Consider the following 18,778-nt stretch of genomic DNA (forward strand, 5'->3'; position numbering starts at 1 on the left):
ATTAAGTAATATATGAATATACTAGATTTTAGGCACATTCTGACACAGTAGACAGTGAAAAATGGTCATTAAGATGTATGAATGTTGTTCTGTTGGAACCAATGAGGAATATATATATAAGTCTAATGTATCATCAACTTGTTCACAGCCAAGTCACTCCGGGGATCCGCTTATTTCTATCCTGCAAAAACATCACTGTGTTCTTTTACTCTGAAAAACCTGAAGCAACATCCTGGACACCAGCTCACATCCATCAGCTGGATTCTATCTGGATTCTGTTCGAAATCTCAAATCAAACACATCTTTCTGAATCCAACATGACCTCACCCTACTCTCTCCTGTCATATCTAATTCGATTTTAAACTTTGGTTTTACTTCATTAATTCCATTGTTAACCTTTTATGTATTGTTAGGTGTCTTTGCCTTCTGAGCTAATAAGAACCATTGACTATAAATCTTCTGTGATGTTTATGTCTCAGTCGATGTTTGCTGGTATGCTGGACTCAGAGCATTATTGGGTTTTTAAAGATGTTTACCCAATAAAAACCACGAGGCAATACAAATGGTGTGGCTGAAACTCGCCATTTACTACTGTTTGATCCCATTTATCAGTAAAAGTCCAAGTCGTGTTTGTGATAAAATGTAATAAAATAAAACAGTTACATATGAAACATTGTTTTTCGTCACTGTTAATGTTTATTTCTTTGACCTTGGTTTGAAATTGAACACATTCATGCCAGTCTACACAAATTGTGAAGGGCAGGAGTTTGCTGTGTATGTGTCAAAACATTTTACTTTCTCTTTCTCTCACACACACTCACACACGTGTCTTCACAGGAAATGAGCCAACGCTGATGAGTCTGCGGTTAAAAAATAATTAATTGCATCAGTTATTGTTTTAGTAAACATGGAAAATACGTCCCAGAGGCCAGAACTCCACAAAGAGTTCATTAATCTTGTGTTTGTATGTGATTTACTGCGAGGTGTCCTTGGGTCTTAAGAAAGGCGCCACCAAATAAATGTATTATAATCATTATTAAAAACTGTGGAGCGAAAGCTGTGAGACACACGCGCTGTATTGATATGTCCTGGATCAAAAGCCTCTAGAGCTCAACAAAACAAGCCACTTTCCGGCAAAGTGTCCATGTAGTGAGGCCTTGAACCGGTGAGCACGTCTTCAGAGAGATTAATTCTCTGCTGTGATCCTGTTCTCATTACAGGAAGCAGGGGACTCAAACGCACGTAATAACAAGGCCGACCGCTGTCCCTTTGTATCATGTGGCTATCTAAATGTTCCTAAATAAGATAGATGACAAGGATAAAGCCAACCATAATCGGCACTTTGCACAATGGAACAAAATAGTCTGCGGAGAACAAGGGGACGGACACAGAGAGCTCCTGTTTCCATCGCCCGGAGCAGCACACCTAGTCGAGAGCAATTAAAATGAGAGGATTCAATTTTGTCAAACACCAGGAACCAAGGATTAATCGTGTGTCTCATCTGCCAGTGGAGGACACTCCCTGTCTCTCGGCGCCATCATGTTTGTTATAGTTTTTTTTGGGGTGTGGTGTGGGGTGGGGGGGGGGGCAGCTCTGTCAGCTGGCTACTAACAGAGTTGGTTAAACAACTCTCCTTCCCCCCCGAAATTACGCTATAATCCCAATCATTCCAGTGCGAGACCCAGGGCTGAGGGAGTGAGGGAGAGCCGGGTGAGACTGGTAAAGAAAAGACATGTTTAGACAGAGATGGAGGGGCGGGGGGGGGGGGGGGCAAGACATCACGTCGCTGCATGGTTTCCATGTGGGAGCAATCCACTTACTTCAACTGATAAAGATTTAATTAACACAAGACTGCAATTACTCCATAATTAAAGTAATTTGGCCCCTTGTTTGGATGAGTAGGCAAGACGCCACGTGTGCCTGCGTAAGAGCAGACGGGAGAGAGAGGCCATGACGGGTTCAAAGACGTGAACGCTCCCTCGCCACTGTCGTTGCTTGAATTCAGGAGTTGATTTCCCTCCTCATTTGTTCGAGTGAAATATTGGCATCAGTGTCTCTTTAGCCCGTGTTTACTTGCCTTTTTATTTGACAACTCATTTGTTATTCATTGGGAAAGTAATAAGCTGAGTAGGCCCGAGCACAAAGCATCATCAAGAGCCACATGAAATAGTAAATAGGCCTGATATAATCATAATCCTCTCCAAACTGCACAGCACACAGCTTTGTAATGTTACTGCTGCAAACCTCCCCACCCCCCAGAAGCAACAGCAGAAAAATAGGAAAAGACAAGATCGGCTCCGACGCCCGGTCCCGTGTGAGCAGTTTGACCTCTGGCCCGGACGGAGGACAAAGTAAAGCCGAATATCTGTGCCGCAAATGATGAAAACAATCTGCACGACTGACCAACACAGGACAGGAGCAGTGAGGAGGTGACAGCGGCAACCGAACGTGCCACCGGGCTCACGGCAGACCAATTTGCCCGGAGATTAAAAAACTAAATGTTTTGCTCCCGAGCGGTTTGTATGTGCTGTTGCTTTAATTGCCACGAGTGGAAGAAGAGCCCTATCTGCCAGTTACAGATGATGATCTGCGTATAATTTGCCTCAGTTGCATGCTGGGTAATTGAGGTGAATATTACAGCCCTCACCTTGCCAGGCGGAGGTGTCCTGCTGACAGCTTGGCACTCGGCCCCGCAGACACCTGTGGCATCTCACATGTTTGGTCTCAGGGAGGAAAGTAAAGGGAGGAACCCTTCAAATGCAGCTTATTGAACTTTGAGAACAGGGTGACAGTTTAACTGCAGCACATTATATTCCACTGTAATATAATGTGTTGTCAGGGGGAAAGCTTGAGAAGGAAATGTCGGTTTTACATTTTTAAGTGAATCTAAACAGTTTTAAAATAGTTTCATGATGCCATTCTTTCCCCACAGTCATTTAGTTTAATGCATAAACATCAGCATTGACAGAGGAAACACAGCAGGACCACACAGCAACACATTTCTGTAGATACTTTTACATATGATTTTCAAAGTATAAGAGCAAAGGCTCATGAGACCGTTTTGTGTCCTCGTTTGTTTGCTTATGCTCATGTGTTCATGATAGTTTTAATCTTTGTGTACATTTGTAATGTGGCCTCTATGAGTATGGTCTGTTTGATCAGGTCTGCTCACAGTTAATGTAGAAAGTAATGGTATCCAGTAATGGAATCAATCACAAAACCTCTCGCTAAGTAAATGAAGATTAAAAATTTAAGTTTTGGACACAGCCTTCCTTCTTCCATGTGAATTCACATATCTTTACTCTTCCCTTCTTATCAAGGTAAACGTCGCTTAAAGCTTCAGGTCTTTGAAAGACTGCAACACGGTTCAGTCTGCACTTCTTGACCACTTCTACTCAGCCACTGATAAAAGTGCCATTGAGTTGCATTATGGGATTTTGTGGGGGTTGTCAGGGCATTCAGTTCAGTTCAGTTTTGATGATATCTCTGCCAATGTTTCACCCCTGCCCAGTTGTTTGTTTGATTGTCTAAGCAAGATTAGCGAGATATAGTTTTTTCCTGGGAATAATTGAAGAATGTTGATGAGAGAAATTAAGAACATTTTGGAACCTGATGTTTATGAGTGTGTGAGTTTTGATGCAGCTTGATTGAATTGAAGGGGCCTGTTGGGCCTTAGTGGACTCCACTAAGCTGAGCTGCCATTCCAGTTCTTTCTGTCTCTTCTGATTCCTCATCTTTGTAGAAGTGCAGCACTAAATTAAAGCAGAGGTTCAAATGTGTTCACCAAGACGTCATCTCTCCCCACTTCACTCCTTCCCTTCACAAACTGTCCGTCCAAATATCATAGCTGTGCCTCTGGTGTGTGCTGTTTTCCCAATGTCCACATTAAACCAGCAAGATATGTGGGTTTTTAAGGGGTTGGACAGCGGTCGTGTTTCCTCTGCAGCGCTTTGATCGTGCATTGTGGGTCTTGTTTGAAAACCCCTCTGAGGCTGCGAGGAGCCTGAGAACATCATGTGCCGTTCCCTTTCCCTTCAAGAGGAAACATATGGAGGCAATTGCTATTTATCCAAATATAAATGCAGCTGAAATATGATCCAGTGAAATGAAGTTCTTTGAAAAGTGTTGTTTGTGACTCCGAGAAGTTAATTAGGATGCCAAAGGTGATAATAGAGTTTGGTTCGTATCAAACCAGACAAGCATCAGTGCAGCACATGGATCTTACTCCTCACCCAGGAAGCTGGCTGGAGAAATAAATAAAAAAAATATTGTACCATTGCACTTTATTTGCATAACCCTGCCCTGCTTAAGGCAGGGGAGCCACTGAGCGATCTTGAAATTAGCATGCTGTCACCTTCAGTGTCTCTTCTGTCATTCAGGAAAACAGGCGAGTGTGCCGACACATGAACTCATCTCACATCTACTGCGGAAATGTTAATTAGGAAGCGCGGCGTCCCACAGCTCCGTTTCTCTCCACACGCCTAACTGACATGTTATGTATTTAAATCCCTTTCATGTGCCCTTATTATAGAGCAGATGAAGTCACAAGCAAAGTGATGGAAAATGTCATCACTGCCGTTGTCGTGGAAAAATGTTTCTTTTTTTTTTGCATGCACAGAAAAATAAAAAGCTAAAAATTACTCACAAATGAATAGTTTTTTTTTCTTCCTGGGAATGTTTTATGTGCGACTCCTGGATTTAGGACTAAAATAAATCTAAAGGCAGTATAATTAATTTGGGGGGGAAAAACGCAAAGCCAAAGACATTTAAAATGCTATGGATTTATGTCAACTCTAAATATATAGACCCCCCCCAACACACACACGCCCAGTCCACTAATTGCACATATAGAGGATTTTCAGGCCTGTATACAGAGGCATGTCAATTTATTTAGTTCAGATCTTCATTCAGATGCATTTACACTTAGACACAAAAAACATCAAACTTCAATTTCCTAGCTCTGTGCTTTCGGCTCCTGGATGCCGCAGGCTCTGTAGTTGGTGCCAATATCTCTATTGTTGAGGAAATAGTGCCCTCCGGCGGCTACAGAAGGGAACTACAGCCTGACCAGCACACCATGGGTTTCTCATGCAATCACTTCCTGTGGTAAACATTAAGATAAGGTTGATAAGATTAGAATATGAAATGGAGGAATTAAGAAAAAAAAAACACTTCAAGAAAACTCTTTCACTTATCTTAAAAACATACCGTTTGATGGCACTAATCAACATTCAGAGCCTTTTTGTTGACCAAGATAGCAGAGAATGATGAAACACGTATGTAACTGTGATAAAACGTACGCTGTGCTGTGGGATCGCAGCGGAGACGTCTGCAGTTCAAAGCCAGCGGATGAATAAAACAGGAGAAAATTCTCAATAATTGCTTGTACCTTATTTTTTTAAAGCAGCGTCCGAGAACATTACCGTCATCAGGCCCAAAATCAGAGAAAAGCGACTCACTGGGGCGTGTTTTAAAAAATATTTTATTCTTTGCAAAAGAGGCATTGGGAGCATCAGTGCGTTTGTATGGCTTGTGTACAGAGTTCCTGTAGGAGACAAAAATCATAGAACAAGCCCTTGGGTGAACTGAGGGCCCCACCCATGTTTACCAAGGAGGAATGTTTGAGGCAGCTACTCTGCAGCTGTTACAGAACGCGGTCCTACGCAGCGGGCACGGTGTCGGAGCTGAAAGTGTTAGAAAGGAATGCTACTGTACGGCATGTGGCTTAGTTCTCAATCCGGTGCGGCAGTTACATAAAACCTGGAGAAGTCGAGCGATTCGGAAACGCTCTGTGATTTGAGTGAGGCGTAATGCTGCAGATACTTTTTAAGAATGCTTAGTATGTTTCTCTTAGGAAAGAACCACAAAGGGAAAATACTCGACCACTACTGTGGAGATGCCATCTTTTTTTTTTAAGGGAGTCTCAGAAGTCTTAGTGAAGACTCTGTCCCTTAGCATCTCTTTATACACCATTTTACAACTTTGGGAGAATATTCCAATGCTAAAATACAAACTTGACTGTCACAACTCATAAATTGATTGCTCACTATTGTATTTGATGAACTAGTGTCAGAATTAATGCTGGCGACTACACTTAACATATGGGCACAGTCTGCTAAGCTAACCCCGCACAACGTGCAGATTCGTCCCAGATTGTTTAGTTTCAATTCATCTGCTGCTTTGTTCTGGACAAGTCGACTCATCCTCACACGACGGAACCTCACCAAGTTTGGCTTTGTGTGCGATAATATCATTATTCCCCGTTGAGCTTGGTGCATTCAAGTGAACAGCCTCGACTGTAATCCAGAGCCTGTCAACACTCGGCACAGCAGCAGTTTGGGTTTACATCTTGCATGTGAGGAGAGAAAAACAGCTCCTCCTTATATTTGGTATAATCTCTGAGTGCTGCTGAGACCGTGCCCAGGTTTACGAGCGTAGAAATCATTGGATCAGTCCCAGAGTGGGATAAAGCTAACAACAGTGCAGACTGAATACAGTACGTGTGTGTGTGTGATGGGTAGGGGGCGCAGCACGCTAGTCGGCTTGCAAGCAGGCGTGGCTATGTCCTGTGCTTGCACAGTTCCAATAGGCATTACCTGTACTTTTAACAGCACAGATAATGAGTAAGCAGGTTGTATATGTGAAGCACCACCAGTGAGGAGAGTCAATGTGCATGTGTACATTCATTGTCAGACCCTGCGTGGTTGGATTTAATTCCTGTGTTCTCTCTTTTGGGAGGTGGGCGAGATCGCAGCGAGGGGGGATAAGGGAGGGGGGGGGTTGGGTGGAGATGATGCAGGGCGATGCAAACCAAAAGGCCCGTGGGCACCCACACAGGCCAACACGCGCACACACTCACACATGCACGCACACACTCCGAACATTCTTGCACACACTATTTATGCAGGAGAAAAATATATTAACATTTGCATTAGGAAACAGTACAAGGGCCTCAGTGTAGCAAAATACCTCTTCTGTCAGATAAAAATGTGGTGGAGAATCCGTGTGGGTTGTCATTTTATTTTGTCGTCTGTATGAAAAATGATTTCTTTCTTTGCCTTCAATAAAATATCTTCTCATTTATGAAAAAATATCCTCACTGTTAAATGACAAATACCCCCTCTCAAAGTTTGTTGAGTAAATGGAAGCCACCTCTGGAGTTACATGGTTTGGATCAGGGGTTAAGGCTGAAAGGTTTATGGGGAGCAATTAACTAGTCATCCATTAGAATTAGGCCCCAAACTTCTCCTGGTGTTTCTCCCAGCCAACAGTCCAGCTGTCTGGCTTTGTAAAAACTTTGTCTCAGACCCTTCAGGAACTAGACTTTAAATCCTTCCTTCCCCAACTACCTCTGCTTGCTATTATCTGGTTGAGTCTGATTCATGAGTAAAAACGATTCATTCTTTCTACAACCTTAATCCTACTGCCCTCTGATGGAAAACCAGCAGGCATTGTAGTTTAACAGCCCAGTGCTGGAGCCATATTTAAAGCGGTTGGTTGGCAGGACAGCTGAAAACATTATTTCAGTCTGGCAGAACCGGGGATCTGTGGTCCAATGTGCTCCACATCTCTGTATCCCACAGTGGCCATCCAAACAGCCCCAAGAGGCCCTGAACAATGTGTAGTGGCTCTCTGTTGTGCAGAATCCACAGTATATGACCAGAGGTTTAGAAGACTTACTCCTACCCACAGCTGGTTTACATGAACAAAAGAAAGCACAAAATAATCTGAACAGATTCACAGCATGTTGGCATTCCCATCTAATCTCTTCTGCCAGAGCAGGAACCTTCCGCTCAGTCCACTGGGCCCTGGAAGATTAGCTTGGTACAGCCCTTACTAAGGTTGAGCTGTGTGGCACAGAAGGGGCAGGCGGCGTGGAAAGCGTGGGTGCCGTGAGGCAGAGGGATCTCCGCCCAGTACTTGACGGACTTCTCTGAACACACGTGTCCACATGGTACGAAGGCATGTGTGGGGGCACCTGTGTCCACGTAGAAGGCCGCTTCGCAGCCCAGCCACAGTGGTACATACGGCCCCACCACCCGGCACATGGGACATTCCCGCGTGGTGCTGGCCTCGTGCTCTGAACGGTGGCCCCAGTTGTGGTAACCGTGCACGTGGCCACACGCCAGATACACCCAAGGCTGCTTGTCCTCCAGGGAGGAGAGGGCACGGCTGCGCTGCATGCTGGGGAAGGCGAGTGTGTTGAGGCCTACGGGACACTGAGGCCGCCCTGCGTTGATCTCCTGCCTGAGAGCCTCCAGGTGTTTTTGGGTGGGAGTGTGGAAGAGGCCTTCTGCTGTACGCCACAGCAAAGTAGCTCCACATAGATCCACCAGGGAGCCGTCCTGCAGTATATTACTCTCATTCTCCACCTGCAGAGGGTGATGTAGCAGACACAAGTTATTAACAGTATACGAGTTTAATACTCTGTGGTGCTTCAGATATGTCACAGTGACATTTAAAGCTGCTGTACAGGGTTCGTTTGAAGGCACTGACCAGTTTGCCGGGGGTCTGTGCTGAGCGGGTCTCCCTCAGTGTGTAAACGTCCCCACCAACAGAGATCTCTCTCCATACGCCGGGTTTGGACTCTTCTGTGAATCCACCCTTGGGGTGCATTACCAGCACGCCATTGGTTGTTAGGCCGTCCATGTGACCGTCAGGATTTTTCCATTTAGCAGCTTTCTCCTGTAGGGGACACAGACAGCACAGAGGATGTAGACTGATGCATGCTGTGTGAAATTCCACTTCTTTGCATAACAAAAAGAATGCAAACATTTTGATAGGCGCCTTTCAGAGCACTCAAGTTCACCTTACACAGCAGAGATAAAAACATAACGACAAAAAAAACAATGTATCAAAAACATCAATAAAATTAATAAAACCAATACAAATAAAAATAAAGTACGTGTTTCTGTGCTTACAAATATAGGCTGCAAGGGAGATAAAGATTCTGAACATCTACCATCATACACCAACTAGTAATTACCCCAAGGAAGATGTTTTTGGAGGAGTCGAACCCGGCTGCATAGATGCGGGCAGTGAAGGGAGGGAGGCGCTCACAGACGACTCGGCAGGCGAAGCGGGAGATGGTGCTCTGTGTGATGGGAGTCTCCTCTCCCTCCTGGCCTCCTGCTACTGTGTCAGTCACCACGAAGTCTATGGGACTCTCTGTGGAACGCCCAATCTAAAAACACAATAGCGAATCAATATCATATCATATTGTTGTGCAGTTTCTTGTGATCTCTTGTCGATACACTGGCATGAACACGGACGCTGGCAGTGGTTTCTTTTTAATTCCCTGCAGACGATTGAACTCTGAACTCTTCCGATTCCTGGCTGCTCAGTCTTTTTGACACTTTGTGGCAGTTTGACATTTGAATGAACGCACAAGATCACGTTGCCGTGTGCGTGCGAGTGTAATAAAAAAATGCTGAGACAGGATACACTGGGACACAAAGTTCTGTACAGCAGCATGTTGTTATATCACTACATCTCTGAGGGGAAGAAAAGTTTCTCTTTCCCCCCCAAAAAAGAATATTTCAGTCTTATTTTATACAGACCACAGAGTTCCACACTGAAAACATGTCCAAACAATCCAAAAGCTGAACAAACAGAGGTAAAAATAAACATTTCCCTTTTTCGCTTCCTTATTTTTTTCCAAATCTCAAGTCTTTTTTGAAAGACTACCATTCTCTTTATTGTGTTTATCTGTAGTTATTCAGTGTTTAAAAGAAAGAGAATAAATACAGGCCTGAATGTGACGCATGTGTCTTCAGTGCTAACCTCCCCCTGTTGTCATCATCTCCTTGATGTACATTCAGATTAATGCTACAGACAGAACAGCTGAGTATACACACAAACACTCTCCCTTTGTAGATGACTAGGTTCAAGAGGGGGAAAGATCATAATATGTGCAATAAAACGAATGTAGAGGATCCAAAACAATCCTTGCATACAAAAGTGCAATTGAACTGGCTTTTTAACTGTATTTTACATAATATTTAAGGATTTGGGGATATTTTGTGCCTTCATTTGAAAGGAATAATGCAGCAAAACAAAGAATGGCTAACCAGGATCTCGCTGCTCAGTGCCCATGTGGTGTCATACCCCCGACTCATTTACTGTAGCTACAGGTCACAACTCAAAGAAGCGTTTTTTACCTGAAACATGTCTGTGTCTTTATCATGGCAGTACTCCACCACTACTGTCTGGTTCCTGGACAGTGTGTAGGAGATACTGTGTTGGCCTTTACAGTTCACAGCCTGAAATCAAAGTAAATGAACAACTTATTATACACATATTAAACACAACCAATGCATTTTATCTTGATGACATAAGTATGCGCACATCGCCTGTCTTTTTATCTGTGTCATAGAGGTCTGTTTTCACGTCTTGGTCTGTGGCTTTAACACCAGATGTGACTGTTCCACAGGTTCACAAACAGGAACTATTCTTTGCAATCATTGTATCATTGCTGAGGTTAATAAAAAGATCAGGGGGAAACCCAGCCCAGCTATTTAAAGTGCATGGCTTTCAATCTATAATTCCACAACAGCTGGTTGTTGACTTGATAAATGGATTATATATATTATATCAGTATTACCTATTATATTATTATTACCTACACCCCTGTGGCAGGAATTTCTTGAAGACGGACAAAGAAAACCGGGTGAAGTAACACTCCCATGACAGTGACCATAAACTGCCCAGCACTGTACCTCAGTTAACTCACGCTCGTCTGGAAGTGTGGGCTAAAGCCACTCAGGCCCAGCTCCCATCTACACTCTACCACATGCCACTATCATCCCACTCTAATCTTTAAATTCCATTTTCAAAACAGCCTCCCCCCCCCCCCCATCCCTGTCTCTTTGTCACGTGCAGGAGGGAAACAGAGAGGGAGAAAAAGTGGGTCATCAGCACTGCCACTCTCTGCTGTAACATCACAGACAGACAGGGACAAATGGCGTCATCACATGCAGCCTCCGCTCGTCTGCACAGTTACAAACAAATGTTGCTGCACCTGTTTCAACGGCTAAAAGAAGTTCATACGCGCTCCAAATGGAAAGATATATTTGTATAGACACCACGCCTCCAAAATGTCACGCACCTCCTCCCTGAGCTGAAGGAGTAAAAATAAAAACACAACCATGTGCCCAACCAACCACCTCAAAACAAAGCCAACGCAAACAAATCGCACACACAAATGGTAGTAACTCAGAGTGGGGAGATGAGAAACCAGAGGCAAAGGTTGAAAAGGGGAGCTGGCAGTGGCATCATGGGAGCTCCTTGTTATCTGTCATGAACACCAGAGTGTGCAGGGACACGTGAGCTTTCCCTCTCTGCATCTCAGCCGCAGAGTGTTTATATGTATGAGGCTGCTACACGGTAAAGGAACAGGAGTAGGTAAAAGAGACAGCTATAAAATATATTGTAAAAAGATGGCTAATCTCAAATCAAGCAGACCACGCTGCTGGTCTCTTAAGGAATGGCTATTTTTGACCATGTGTGCACACATGGTCAAAAATAGTGGAGTGGAGGGCCAGCCTTTTGCAAAAACTTCCTCCTCAGTTCACCCTCTAATCCCAGGCCTGGCAGCAGTGTGACCAAGAGGAACATTGGTGAAAAGGGGAAGGAAGGTAACAGCAGTTTCCAGCTCTGAAACAATCTGTGACTCACAGTGTAAAATAGCACACTTTGCTCTTGAGCCAGGCAGCAATACACTTTTTTAAAGTAGAAGGGACAAACACAAAAGAAACAACGCACGGTTACTGATTAAAACTCCAGAGTCACAAGTAGAGACCTCTAAGCAGAATTTAGGAGTCAAGTTCCTCAAGGTGAGAGTAACCCGAACCTTGGGGCCCTCAGCCAGCGAGCCTCACTCTCAACAAATGTTTGAAATAATGGCCCACAGAGGTGCAGAGGTAAGCAGGTCCTCCAGCTTGTTTAGCAGTTTTGCTTGGGAACCAAAGGCAGGAATGCAGGAGAGGCAGACATGTTATACTGGATGGGGCAGTTTCTGGCAGCCACTGAGGCACAGCTAGGAACTGCCTGTATTGTACTGGAAATGTCAACATTAAGGTCTGCCAACAATAACGTAAAGGGGCTTACTGCATGTTCCATAAGCTACTGAAATAATTGAAAAGAAAACACACCGCTGCTCTGAAAGTCTTGTGTTTTTCCAAGATCTAAAATCAGCTGAGTTCAATAAAAATATGAAAGTACCAAAGTGCATTACTCATCACTCAGTTGCGGTTATGATTTTGTCGAAAACATACATTAAAAAGTCAAACTGAAATGTGTAACTACTCTCTGAAAATCTCTTCATTAAATCCCTGACTCATCTCATGATCTGATTTGTACCTTACTGGCCTGGGGTGTGTTGAGGATGTGCACAGTGCTCGGCTTAACACCGTTGGCTTTGGTCCTCCTGTATAGCGCAAATCTGCTTTTCCGTCGACCCCGATCTCCATTGGGCAGAGAGCCATTGTACCTGTTACAGAGGGGGGCAGGGTGAAGGGAAAGCACAACAAATTCAGTTAGTTTTTTATCCCCAAAGAAAATGTTTCAACAGTTTTTGTAGCTCAGAAAAAAAGGTGTGTCTAATGAGATTTACAGGAAAAAGCTCTTGTGATCATGTAACCAGTAAACACAGAGAATTAGAAACATTTGTGCATTTTGAAAAGGAGCTTTGCCGCGCATTACATCACTGCCAATCTAATGCACCCTATTAGCAATTTAAGCATTACCTTGGATAAAGTCTCGTTACATAATGCACTCTGGCGCTTGTAATTTCAGCGAGCTAGCTATGTGTAAACGGCAGCTGTTCTTTTTTAGCTCGCTGTCTCGGCCAGGCAGGAACAGGTTTTTAAATTGCACGTCAGGTTTGCTATCACTTCGCGTGTCTGGGCGGAAAACTGGCTCAACACATTCTCTCAAAGCAGAATTTTACACACACATACTGAATGCTCTAAGATCTCAACTGCAAAGCCTCAGCACGAGCGGAGAAGCATCAAAGAGACAACTCTATTTTCACTCCTCAATACTAGATTCTGGTTTTGCACTTTCATTATGCTGCGAGGCCTCTACCCTCGGATGCTCCTTGTGAATGAAGGAGACCCTTCCGGTAGCACTGGTCCTCTTCCCATCCACCGGCTGGTTCCTACAGCTGGGACACCCCATGCTCTACTTCCATCCAACACACAGACCTTCTGTCACACACTCACATGTAACCACAGTGTGCTGAACAGACACTATACAAAACAGAAATAAATGTTTTGAAAGCGTTGATTTTGCTAGGCAGCGCATTTCATAAAGGAACTACCCCAACCCCCCTCGACAAAATCTTGTTGCTACACAAATGCAACAGTAGTAAACAAAGCTTCCTTCTGCTGCTGCTCCCCACTTCCCTTGCAAGCAAGTCCACCTGTCCCATGTCTACACACGGCTGGTCAGGCATGAAAACACATGGTCCCAGTCTGATCAGTACAAAGCTGGCCTGTAGGACAAGTCACCCACAGAGAGCTGGAGATGCAGATGATTCTGTGGACAGAATTCCAAATAATACATGGACAGCAGGAGACAAAAAACAATATGATAGTGGAAAGAAAACTATAATGTTGTTTTAAAGGTTTAAATCATCACCCATATCCCTGTCTTTAGCCTGTACTTCTAATTTTGATGTCAATGATTTTAACATAACAGGGAGCACACCAAGATTAAAGTAAAAACTAATTTCATGGGGACTTTACACATAATGATGACCAGTTGCATCAATCCCATCCTTGAAACTCTCCTCCTAAATACAGATTCTAACTGCAGACAGAATTAAACATGGCTCCCTGAGAAATGGCACACACGCTCTCTATTATTCATCAATGCATTCAGGAACAATGCAATGTCAGCCTGGAAAGGCTTCTGTCCTATTAGCTAGGACAGGCTCTATAAAGCTGTGCTCATAACAATTGTGATCGCTTTACCTTTTGACCTGTGCCAGACAGACAGCGGATTACCTTCCAATAATTTAGGCGCAGGGATTAGAGGACTCTGGCGTATCCCCTTCACTCCAGGGTTGAACTAAGGAGCCGACAGCACCTCCTACCTCTTATACTAACAGGAAAGGCCAGTGTTTGCGGAATGAGGAGGCGATATGAAGAGTTGCTGGAACAACCATTAGCATAACATGGAGGCGGGGTGGATTTAGAGGGTCACAAAAGATGGCCTATGAGGAGATAAAGACTAGTGGCTTGTGTTTTAGATGAGGTCATTACAAACTTATCAAATTCATATTCAGTACATGGGAGGCAGCCAGATGGCAGTATGAGTAAGAAGAGCATCAGTCAACTGACTCAGATTCAAGCTGCCATGGCCTCGAGTATCCGTCTGACTGGTCTGACCTTGCACTTGACACACGGACACCACACCCGCTTCATCTACACTCTGACCTTGAGTTGAGGAAGGCAGCAGGATAACGCTTCTCCCTGGACGAGTGCAAGAGGCATCACAGCTCGCAAAATCAGCACCAGTTTGTACCAAAGATTTGCTGAAGTTGATTTGTCCACTTCCCTTACAGAGCGTTTTCTTAAGGGAGACGGCTCAATCAATAGACCCAGTCTCTTGGCCACAATGGACAGAGAAAACTGAGGAGAAGCAAAAGCTGGATCCGGATCAATCCATCCTTTCATTTCCAGGATACCCACACAGCACCAGCCCCACCTCCTCTCACGGACCAGCACCAAACCAATCCACCCGGGCAGAGATGGGGGCAGCCATGCAAGTAATAAGAGCCACCTCGGTCATGGCAACAAACCGCTGAGGGAACTGCTGCTCAAACAAGCTTTGTTCCAAGCTGTTAGCTATCTTGTCTACCATCGGGTTTATCAATGGGATGTGATGACATGGCAGTGATTATACACCCATCACATCTGATTCAAATATGTGCCTGTATGTCAAGAGGGAACACAAAAGCATCCGCTTTGAACGCACCACATGTGCAGCCCACGGTAATAAGCAGTCAGCACTTTTGTCCCTTGTAATAAGCAGTATGGCTGTGAGTGTATGGGTGGAGGGCGAAGGACAAAACCACAACCTCTACCATGCTCTGTATATAATCTTCATATGCATCTCATGACAAATGCTTTCATCAAACATTACATAAATGTGATCCAAGCCAGCACAGACACCTAAAATAGTCAAGTAAAGTTGTTATAACTTTCAAAGCAGTTTCTGTTTTGAAACTCCAATCACTGATGACGCAGCAGGTGTTTTCCATTATCTGTTGCAGCCGCTGCCCTTGACAGTTTATCAATACAAACATGATTGTTTACAATGATAACTGGCTGCAGTTTTTTCCAGAACACATTCAGAAAACCACAGTGAAGTGGGTTTGACGTGGTTCTGACATAAACAAAGAAAATGCCTCGCCAGTGTTTAGTCTGTGGCAGGATGAGACATGTAGAGTCTATAGCTGCCATGGTTTGTAATTTCACTTCAACAAATAATAATGCCAATTGTTGGACACTTTGTAATTCCAGTGAGAAGTACACATGTTTTTTATTTAGAAAGGCGTCAGGTTAACTTATATAAACAAAGACAAATTAAGCCATAGCAAATTACAGTCTCGACACTATGCAAGTACTGTGCATCATTAACAGGGTCAGATTACTTGCATCTATCGAATGACGGTAAAGTTAACAAAACCTGACCAGGGATCTGACGAGAACTTTCAGTACCCAACAATACATTTGAAACAAATAGTAAGTTGACAGCAAATTAAACAGTCATTACAGTCAATGTGAGCAATTGTTTGTCTTTTTTCTTGGTGGAAAAATGCCTTTCAGTCATTGGTTCCAGCTTCTCAGCTGTTGGGGTTTTTCTGCTTCTGTGCTTTACTGTAGGGAGAATATATTTGAGTTTTTGACTAAAGAAGTAGTTTGACCAAAAGTACAGACATGTGAGATTAAAAATAGCGACATAGTACATTGATGCTCATTGTATTCACCATCTTAAAGAAAAGTCTAAAGTCAATGAGAGTTTAGGATCTCTGATGAAGGGCAAAATGACAATGTAGACTGGAGACAATACAACTTAGTCTCTACCCAAGTATCTTGTAACTGTAAAGTACTGTAGTGTAAACGATTTGAGTGGCCATCAAGACTAGAAAAGCGCAATAGAAATATGGATAATTTACCGTACCATCCATACTGTGGTATAGATATTATTTAATAAAAGGCCCTTGTGGGCAATATTATAAATACTGATCACTGTTATCTGGCTGCATATGATCTGCTTTTCAATGCAAAATGCGATCGAGTTCATTGATCCTCAAACACGTTCCAACATACATACATATAATATATATACAGTTTAACGTGATTTGTCTATATCACCCACTCAAGTGTTGGTACTGTAAAAACCTGGTAACAGTTAAGGTCCCCTACTTTGACCATGTGACCAGCAGCCTGAGAGAATGTAAAGAAAACAACTTTTGTATCGAGTTGAGCAAAACATGTGATCTCAATCTATTGAATGCAGCCATAATCAATCAGTCAGATGTGGCCTTTCAGAAAACAAAACAAACAATGACCCGATGTGCAGTTGTGTGGTCTGAGCCACAAATGTGTTTTTTAAAGAAAAGGGAAGAACAGTAGGGGCTAGGGGGAAGGGGCCTTTACCACTTCCGAATTCCTTCAACCCCTACGAATCCAACTTTATGGTGGGAAGTAGCGAGGCAGCCCGGGCTAGAACCGCTGACTGGGAGATTTCATTTCACCTGACTCGCTCAAAAAAGTTGCTGTGGACGCGTCTATTCATCGGAAACGTTCACGAAACGTAAAGCGACCTGTGACTGTGTAATTCCCGGTTGTGAGGCGGTGAAACGTCGCCTGGCCTGAAAGGGGAAAACGTACACAGTCGTGATTGTGCACGTGTCCGGTTTGAGGAGTTAACGTGAGCGAACACATTTCCCAGGCTTGACTGTATGTGTTATTCCACGCAGCTTTTGAGTTTGTAAGATAAATCGTTGGCGGATTTGGTCGAAGTCGCGCAAATTCGCAATTCTTACGAACGTACGAGTGGCGCAGCTAAGTTAGCTCGGAAAGAAACTCCCTCAAGTTGAACACTCGCTTTCACCTCCACCTGTAAAAGTGTCGTAGCGGTATACAAATAAAGACACACATACACGGAAGACCCGGACGCGACTCACCCCAGCACCACCAGCTCCCCGTACTTCACCGGGTCTTTGGACGGGGCGCAGTGCTCCTCTTGGCTCGACGAAAACATGAGGCTCCTCCGCGGTACGTCCTCTCCCCACGGTGATAGCGGCGGCGGCTCAGGAGTCACCAGGAGTTCCCTTCGAGTACAACGCGACTCGAGCTCATCTCAGGTCGTACGTCCCAGCGGCGTGCGGCTGCGGAGGCTCTCCTTGTTCCTGGGAGCTAACTGTGCGGAAAGTTCCTCACCGTGACATCGCAAAACGTAACTTAGTTGGCGGTCGAATCGGAACTGAAGCGCGTACGAAAACAGCGAGGAGCAGGGCCGGGGCGTACCATTCTCTTCTTCCCCACTTTGTGCAGGGGGGCGGCCTCCGCAGCAACTCTCACCTCAAACTTTTATCCTGACAATTATATGTTGGGTAGAATCGTTTGAGCGTATTTGTTACAACAAAAACATTGTATTACATTGAATCAACTTCTAACTAAACCAACTTGTCGAGGTTGGAGTACAAATCCGTCCTCGCACCACCTCACATGGTCACATGGTTCGCCCCTTGTGTTATGTAAACAAAGGGTACAATCTGGGGATTCTTACAGGGATCATGAGTTTCCTGAATGTTTGCATCGCTCCCAGTTTCCTAAAACATTGAAGAAAGGGGTTTTATACACACCCTCCCCCGAGTATACTCATCAAAGAGCAAACTTCCCTCTCAGCAAATAGTTTTAAGGATCCCATCAGTTCTATTAGATGTGACCCTCTTTATAAAGCCACACAGGCCTCAGTGAGAGGGGTAAGAGTCACATGGTGGAAATGATGATCCCCTGGAACATATAGAGATAATTTAGCAAAGTGAAAGTAGGGGCGGAATCCAATTTGCTTTGTTTTGTTGGTGACTCCCCAGGACCCTTTCAGAGGGTTTATTTGATTATGACTGCTGCAGTTGGCTAATGCTTGTGATTGATTAGGCAACCTCTGCAAGATTTATTTCCACATTGGCATTGCTCATTTTGAAGACGTCACGCTGCTGTCCCGCTTCCTTTTTTCATCTTTTCTTTTGGATAAAGTTGGTTTCATGCCCACAGGCGTATGCTGGTATTTTTTTCCTGTAAAATCCCATTGTTCCAGTTGATGCCTTTTCATGGGAGAACAATTCAATAAGATCCAATAGAATCCTCAAAACCCAGTAATTACCTTACTGTCCACTGAAATCTTTTTTACTCTGACGGACCCTCAGATTTTATACTGCGACCAAATGCCTACACCTCAAGTGAGGACTTCAACGACCTCTCAACCTCCAGGATCCCACATGTCCAGTTGTTGTCACGCCTTTCTGATGAATGTGCCACTTCTCCACTCTGGTCTGGCAATCTCATCAACACTTTACGGCCCTTGTCTTGTTTTCACAGGAATCTACATGGCTGGAGGTGCCCTCGCTGCTACCGGCCCCCTAGGCCTCTGCAATTATGGCCCCCTGTTTGAACTGGTGTTCAGTTACAAAGTGCAATAGGACCTGACATAAAAACAAAAGGCAGTAGGGTGTCACTGGGGGCCTGTGGATCTACTCACC

At 44.2% G+C, this 18,778-nt stretch overlaps 1 protein-coding gene across 2 annotated transcripts; it reads right to left on the reverse strand.

Annotated features, from left to right (window-relative positions):
* Positions 1–5,464: 5,464 nt before the first annotated feature.
* On the reverse strand, positions 5,465–17,532 carry peli2 (pellino E3 ubiquitin protein ligase family member 2). Of its 2 annotated transcripts, none has more exons than XM_053434400.1 (6): positions 17,201–17,532; positions 12,370–12,490; positions 10,161–10,262; positions 8,987–9,184; positions 8,497–8,685; positions 5,465–8,372 (listed from the first exon to the last, which is right to left on the reverse strand). In XM_053434400.1, the coding sequence occupies exons 1-6, from the start codon at positions 17,275–17,277 to the stop codon at positions 7,794–7,796; spliced, it is 1,266 nt and encodes a 421-aa protein (XP_053290375.1). In that variant the 5' UTR covers positions 17,278–17,532; the 3' UTR covers positions 5,465–7,793. The 2 variants fall into 2 exon arrangements, with proteins under 2 accessions (XP_053290375.1, XP_053290374.1); XM_053434399.1 differs by having other exon boundaries at positions 12,361–12,490.
* Between the last annotated feature and the right edge of the window lie 1,246 nt (positions 17,533–18,778).

The sequence above is a fragment of the Pleuronectes platessa genome, chromosome 11, assembly GCF_947347685.1.
Source record: "Pleuronectes platessa chromosome 11, fPlePla1.1, whole genome shotgun sequence".
NCBI lineage: Eukaryota > Metazoa > Chordata > Actinopteri > Pleuronectiformes > Pleuronectidae > Pleuronectes > Pleuronectes platessa.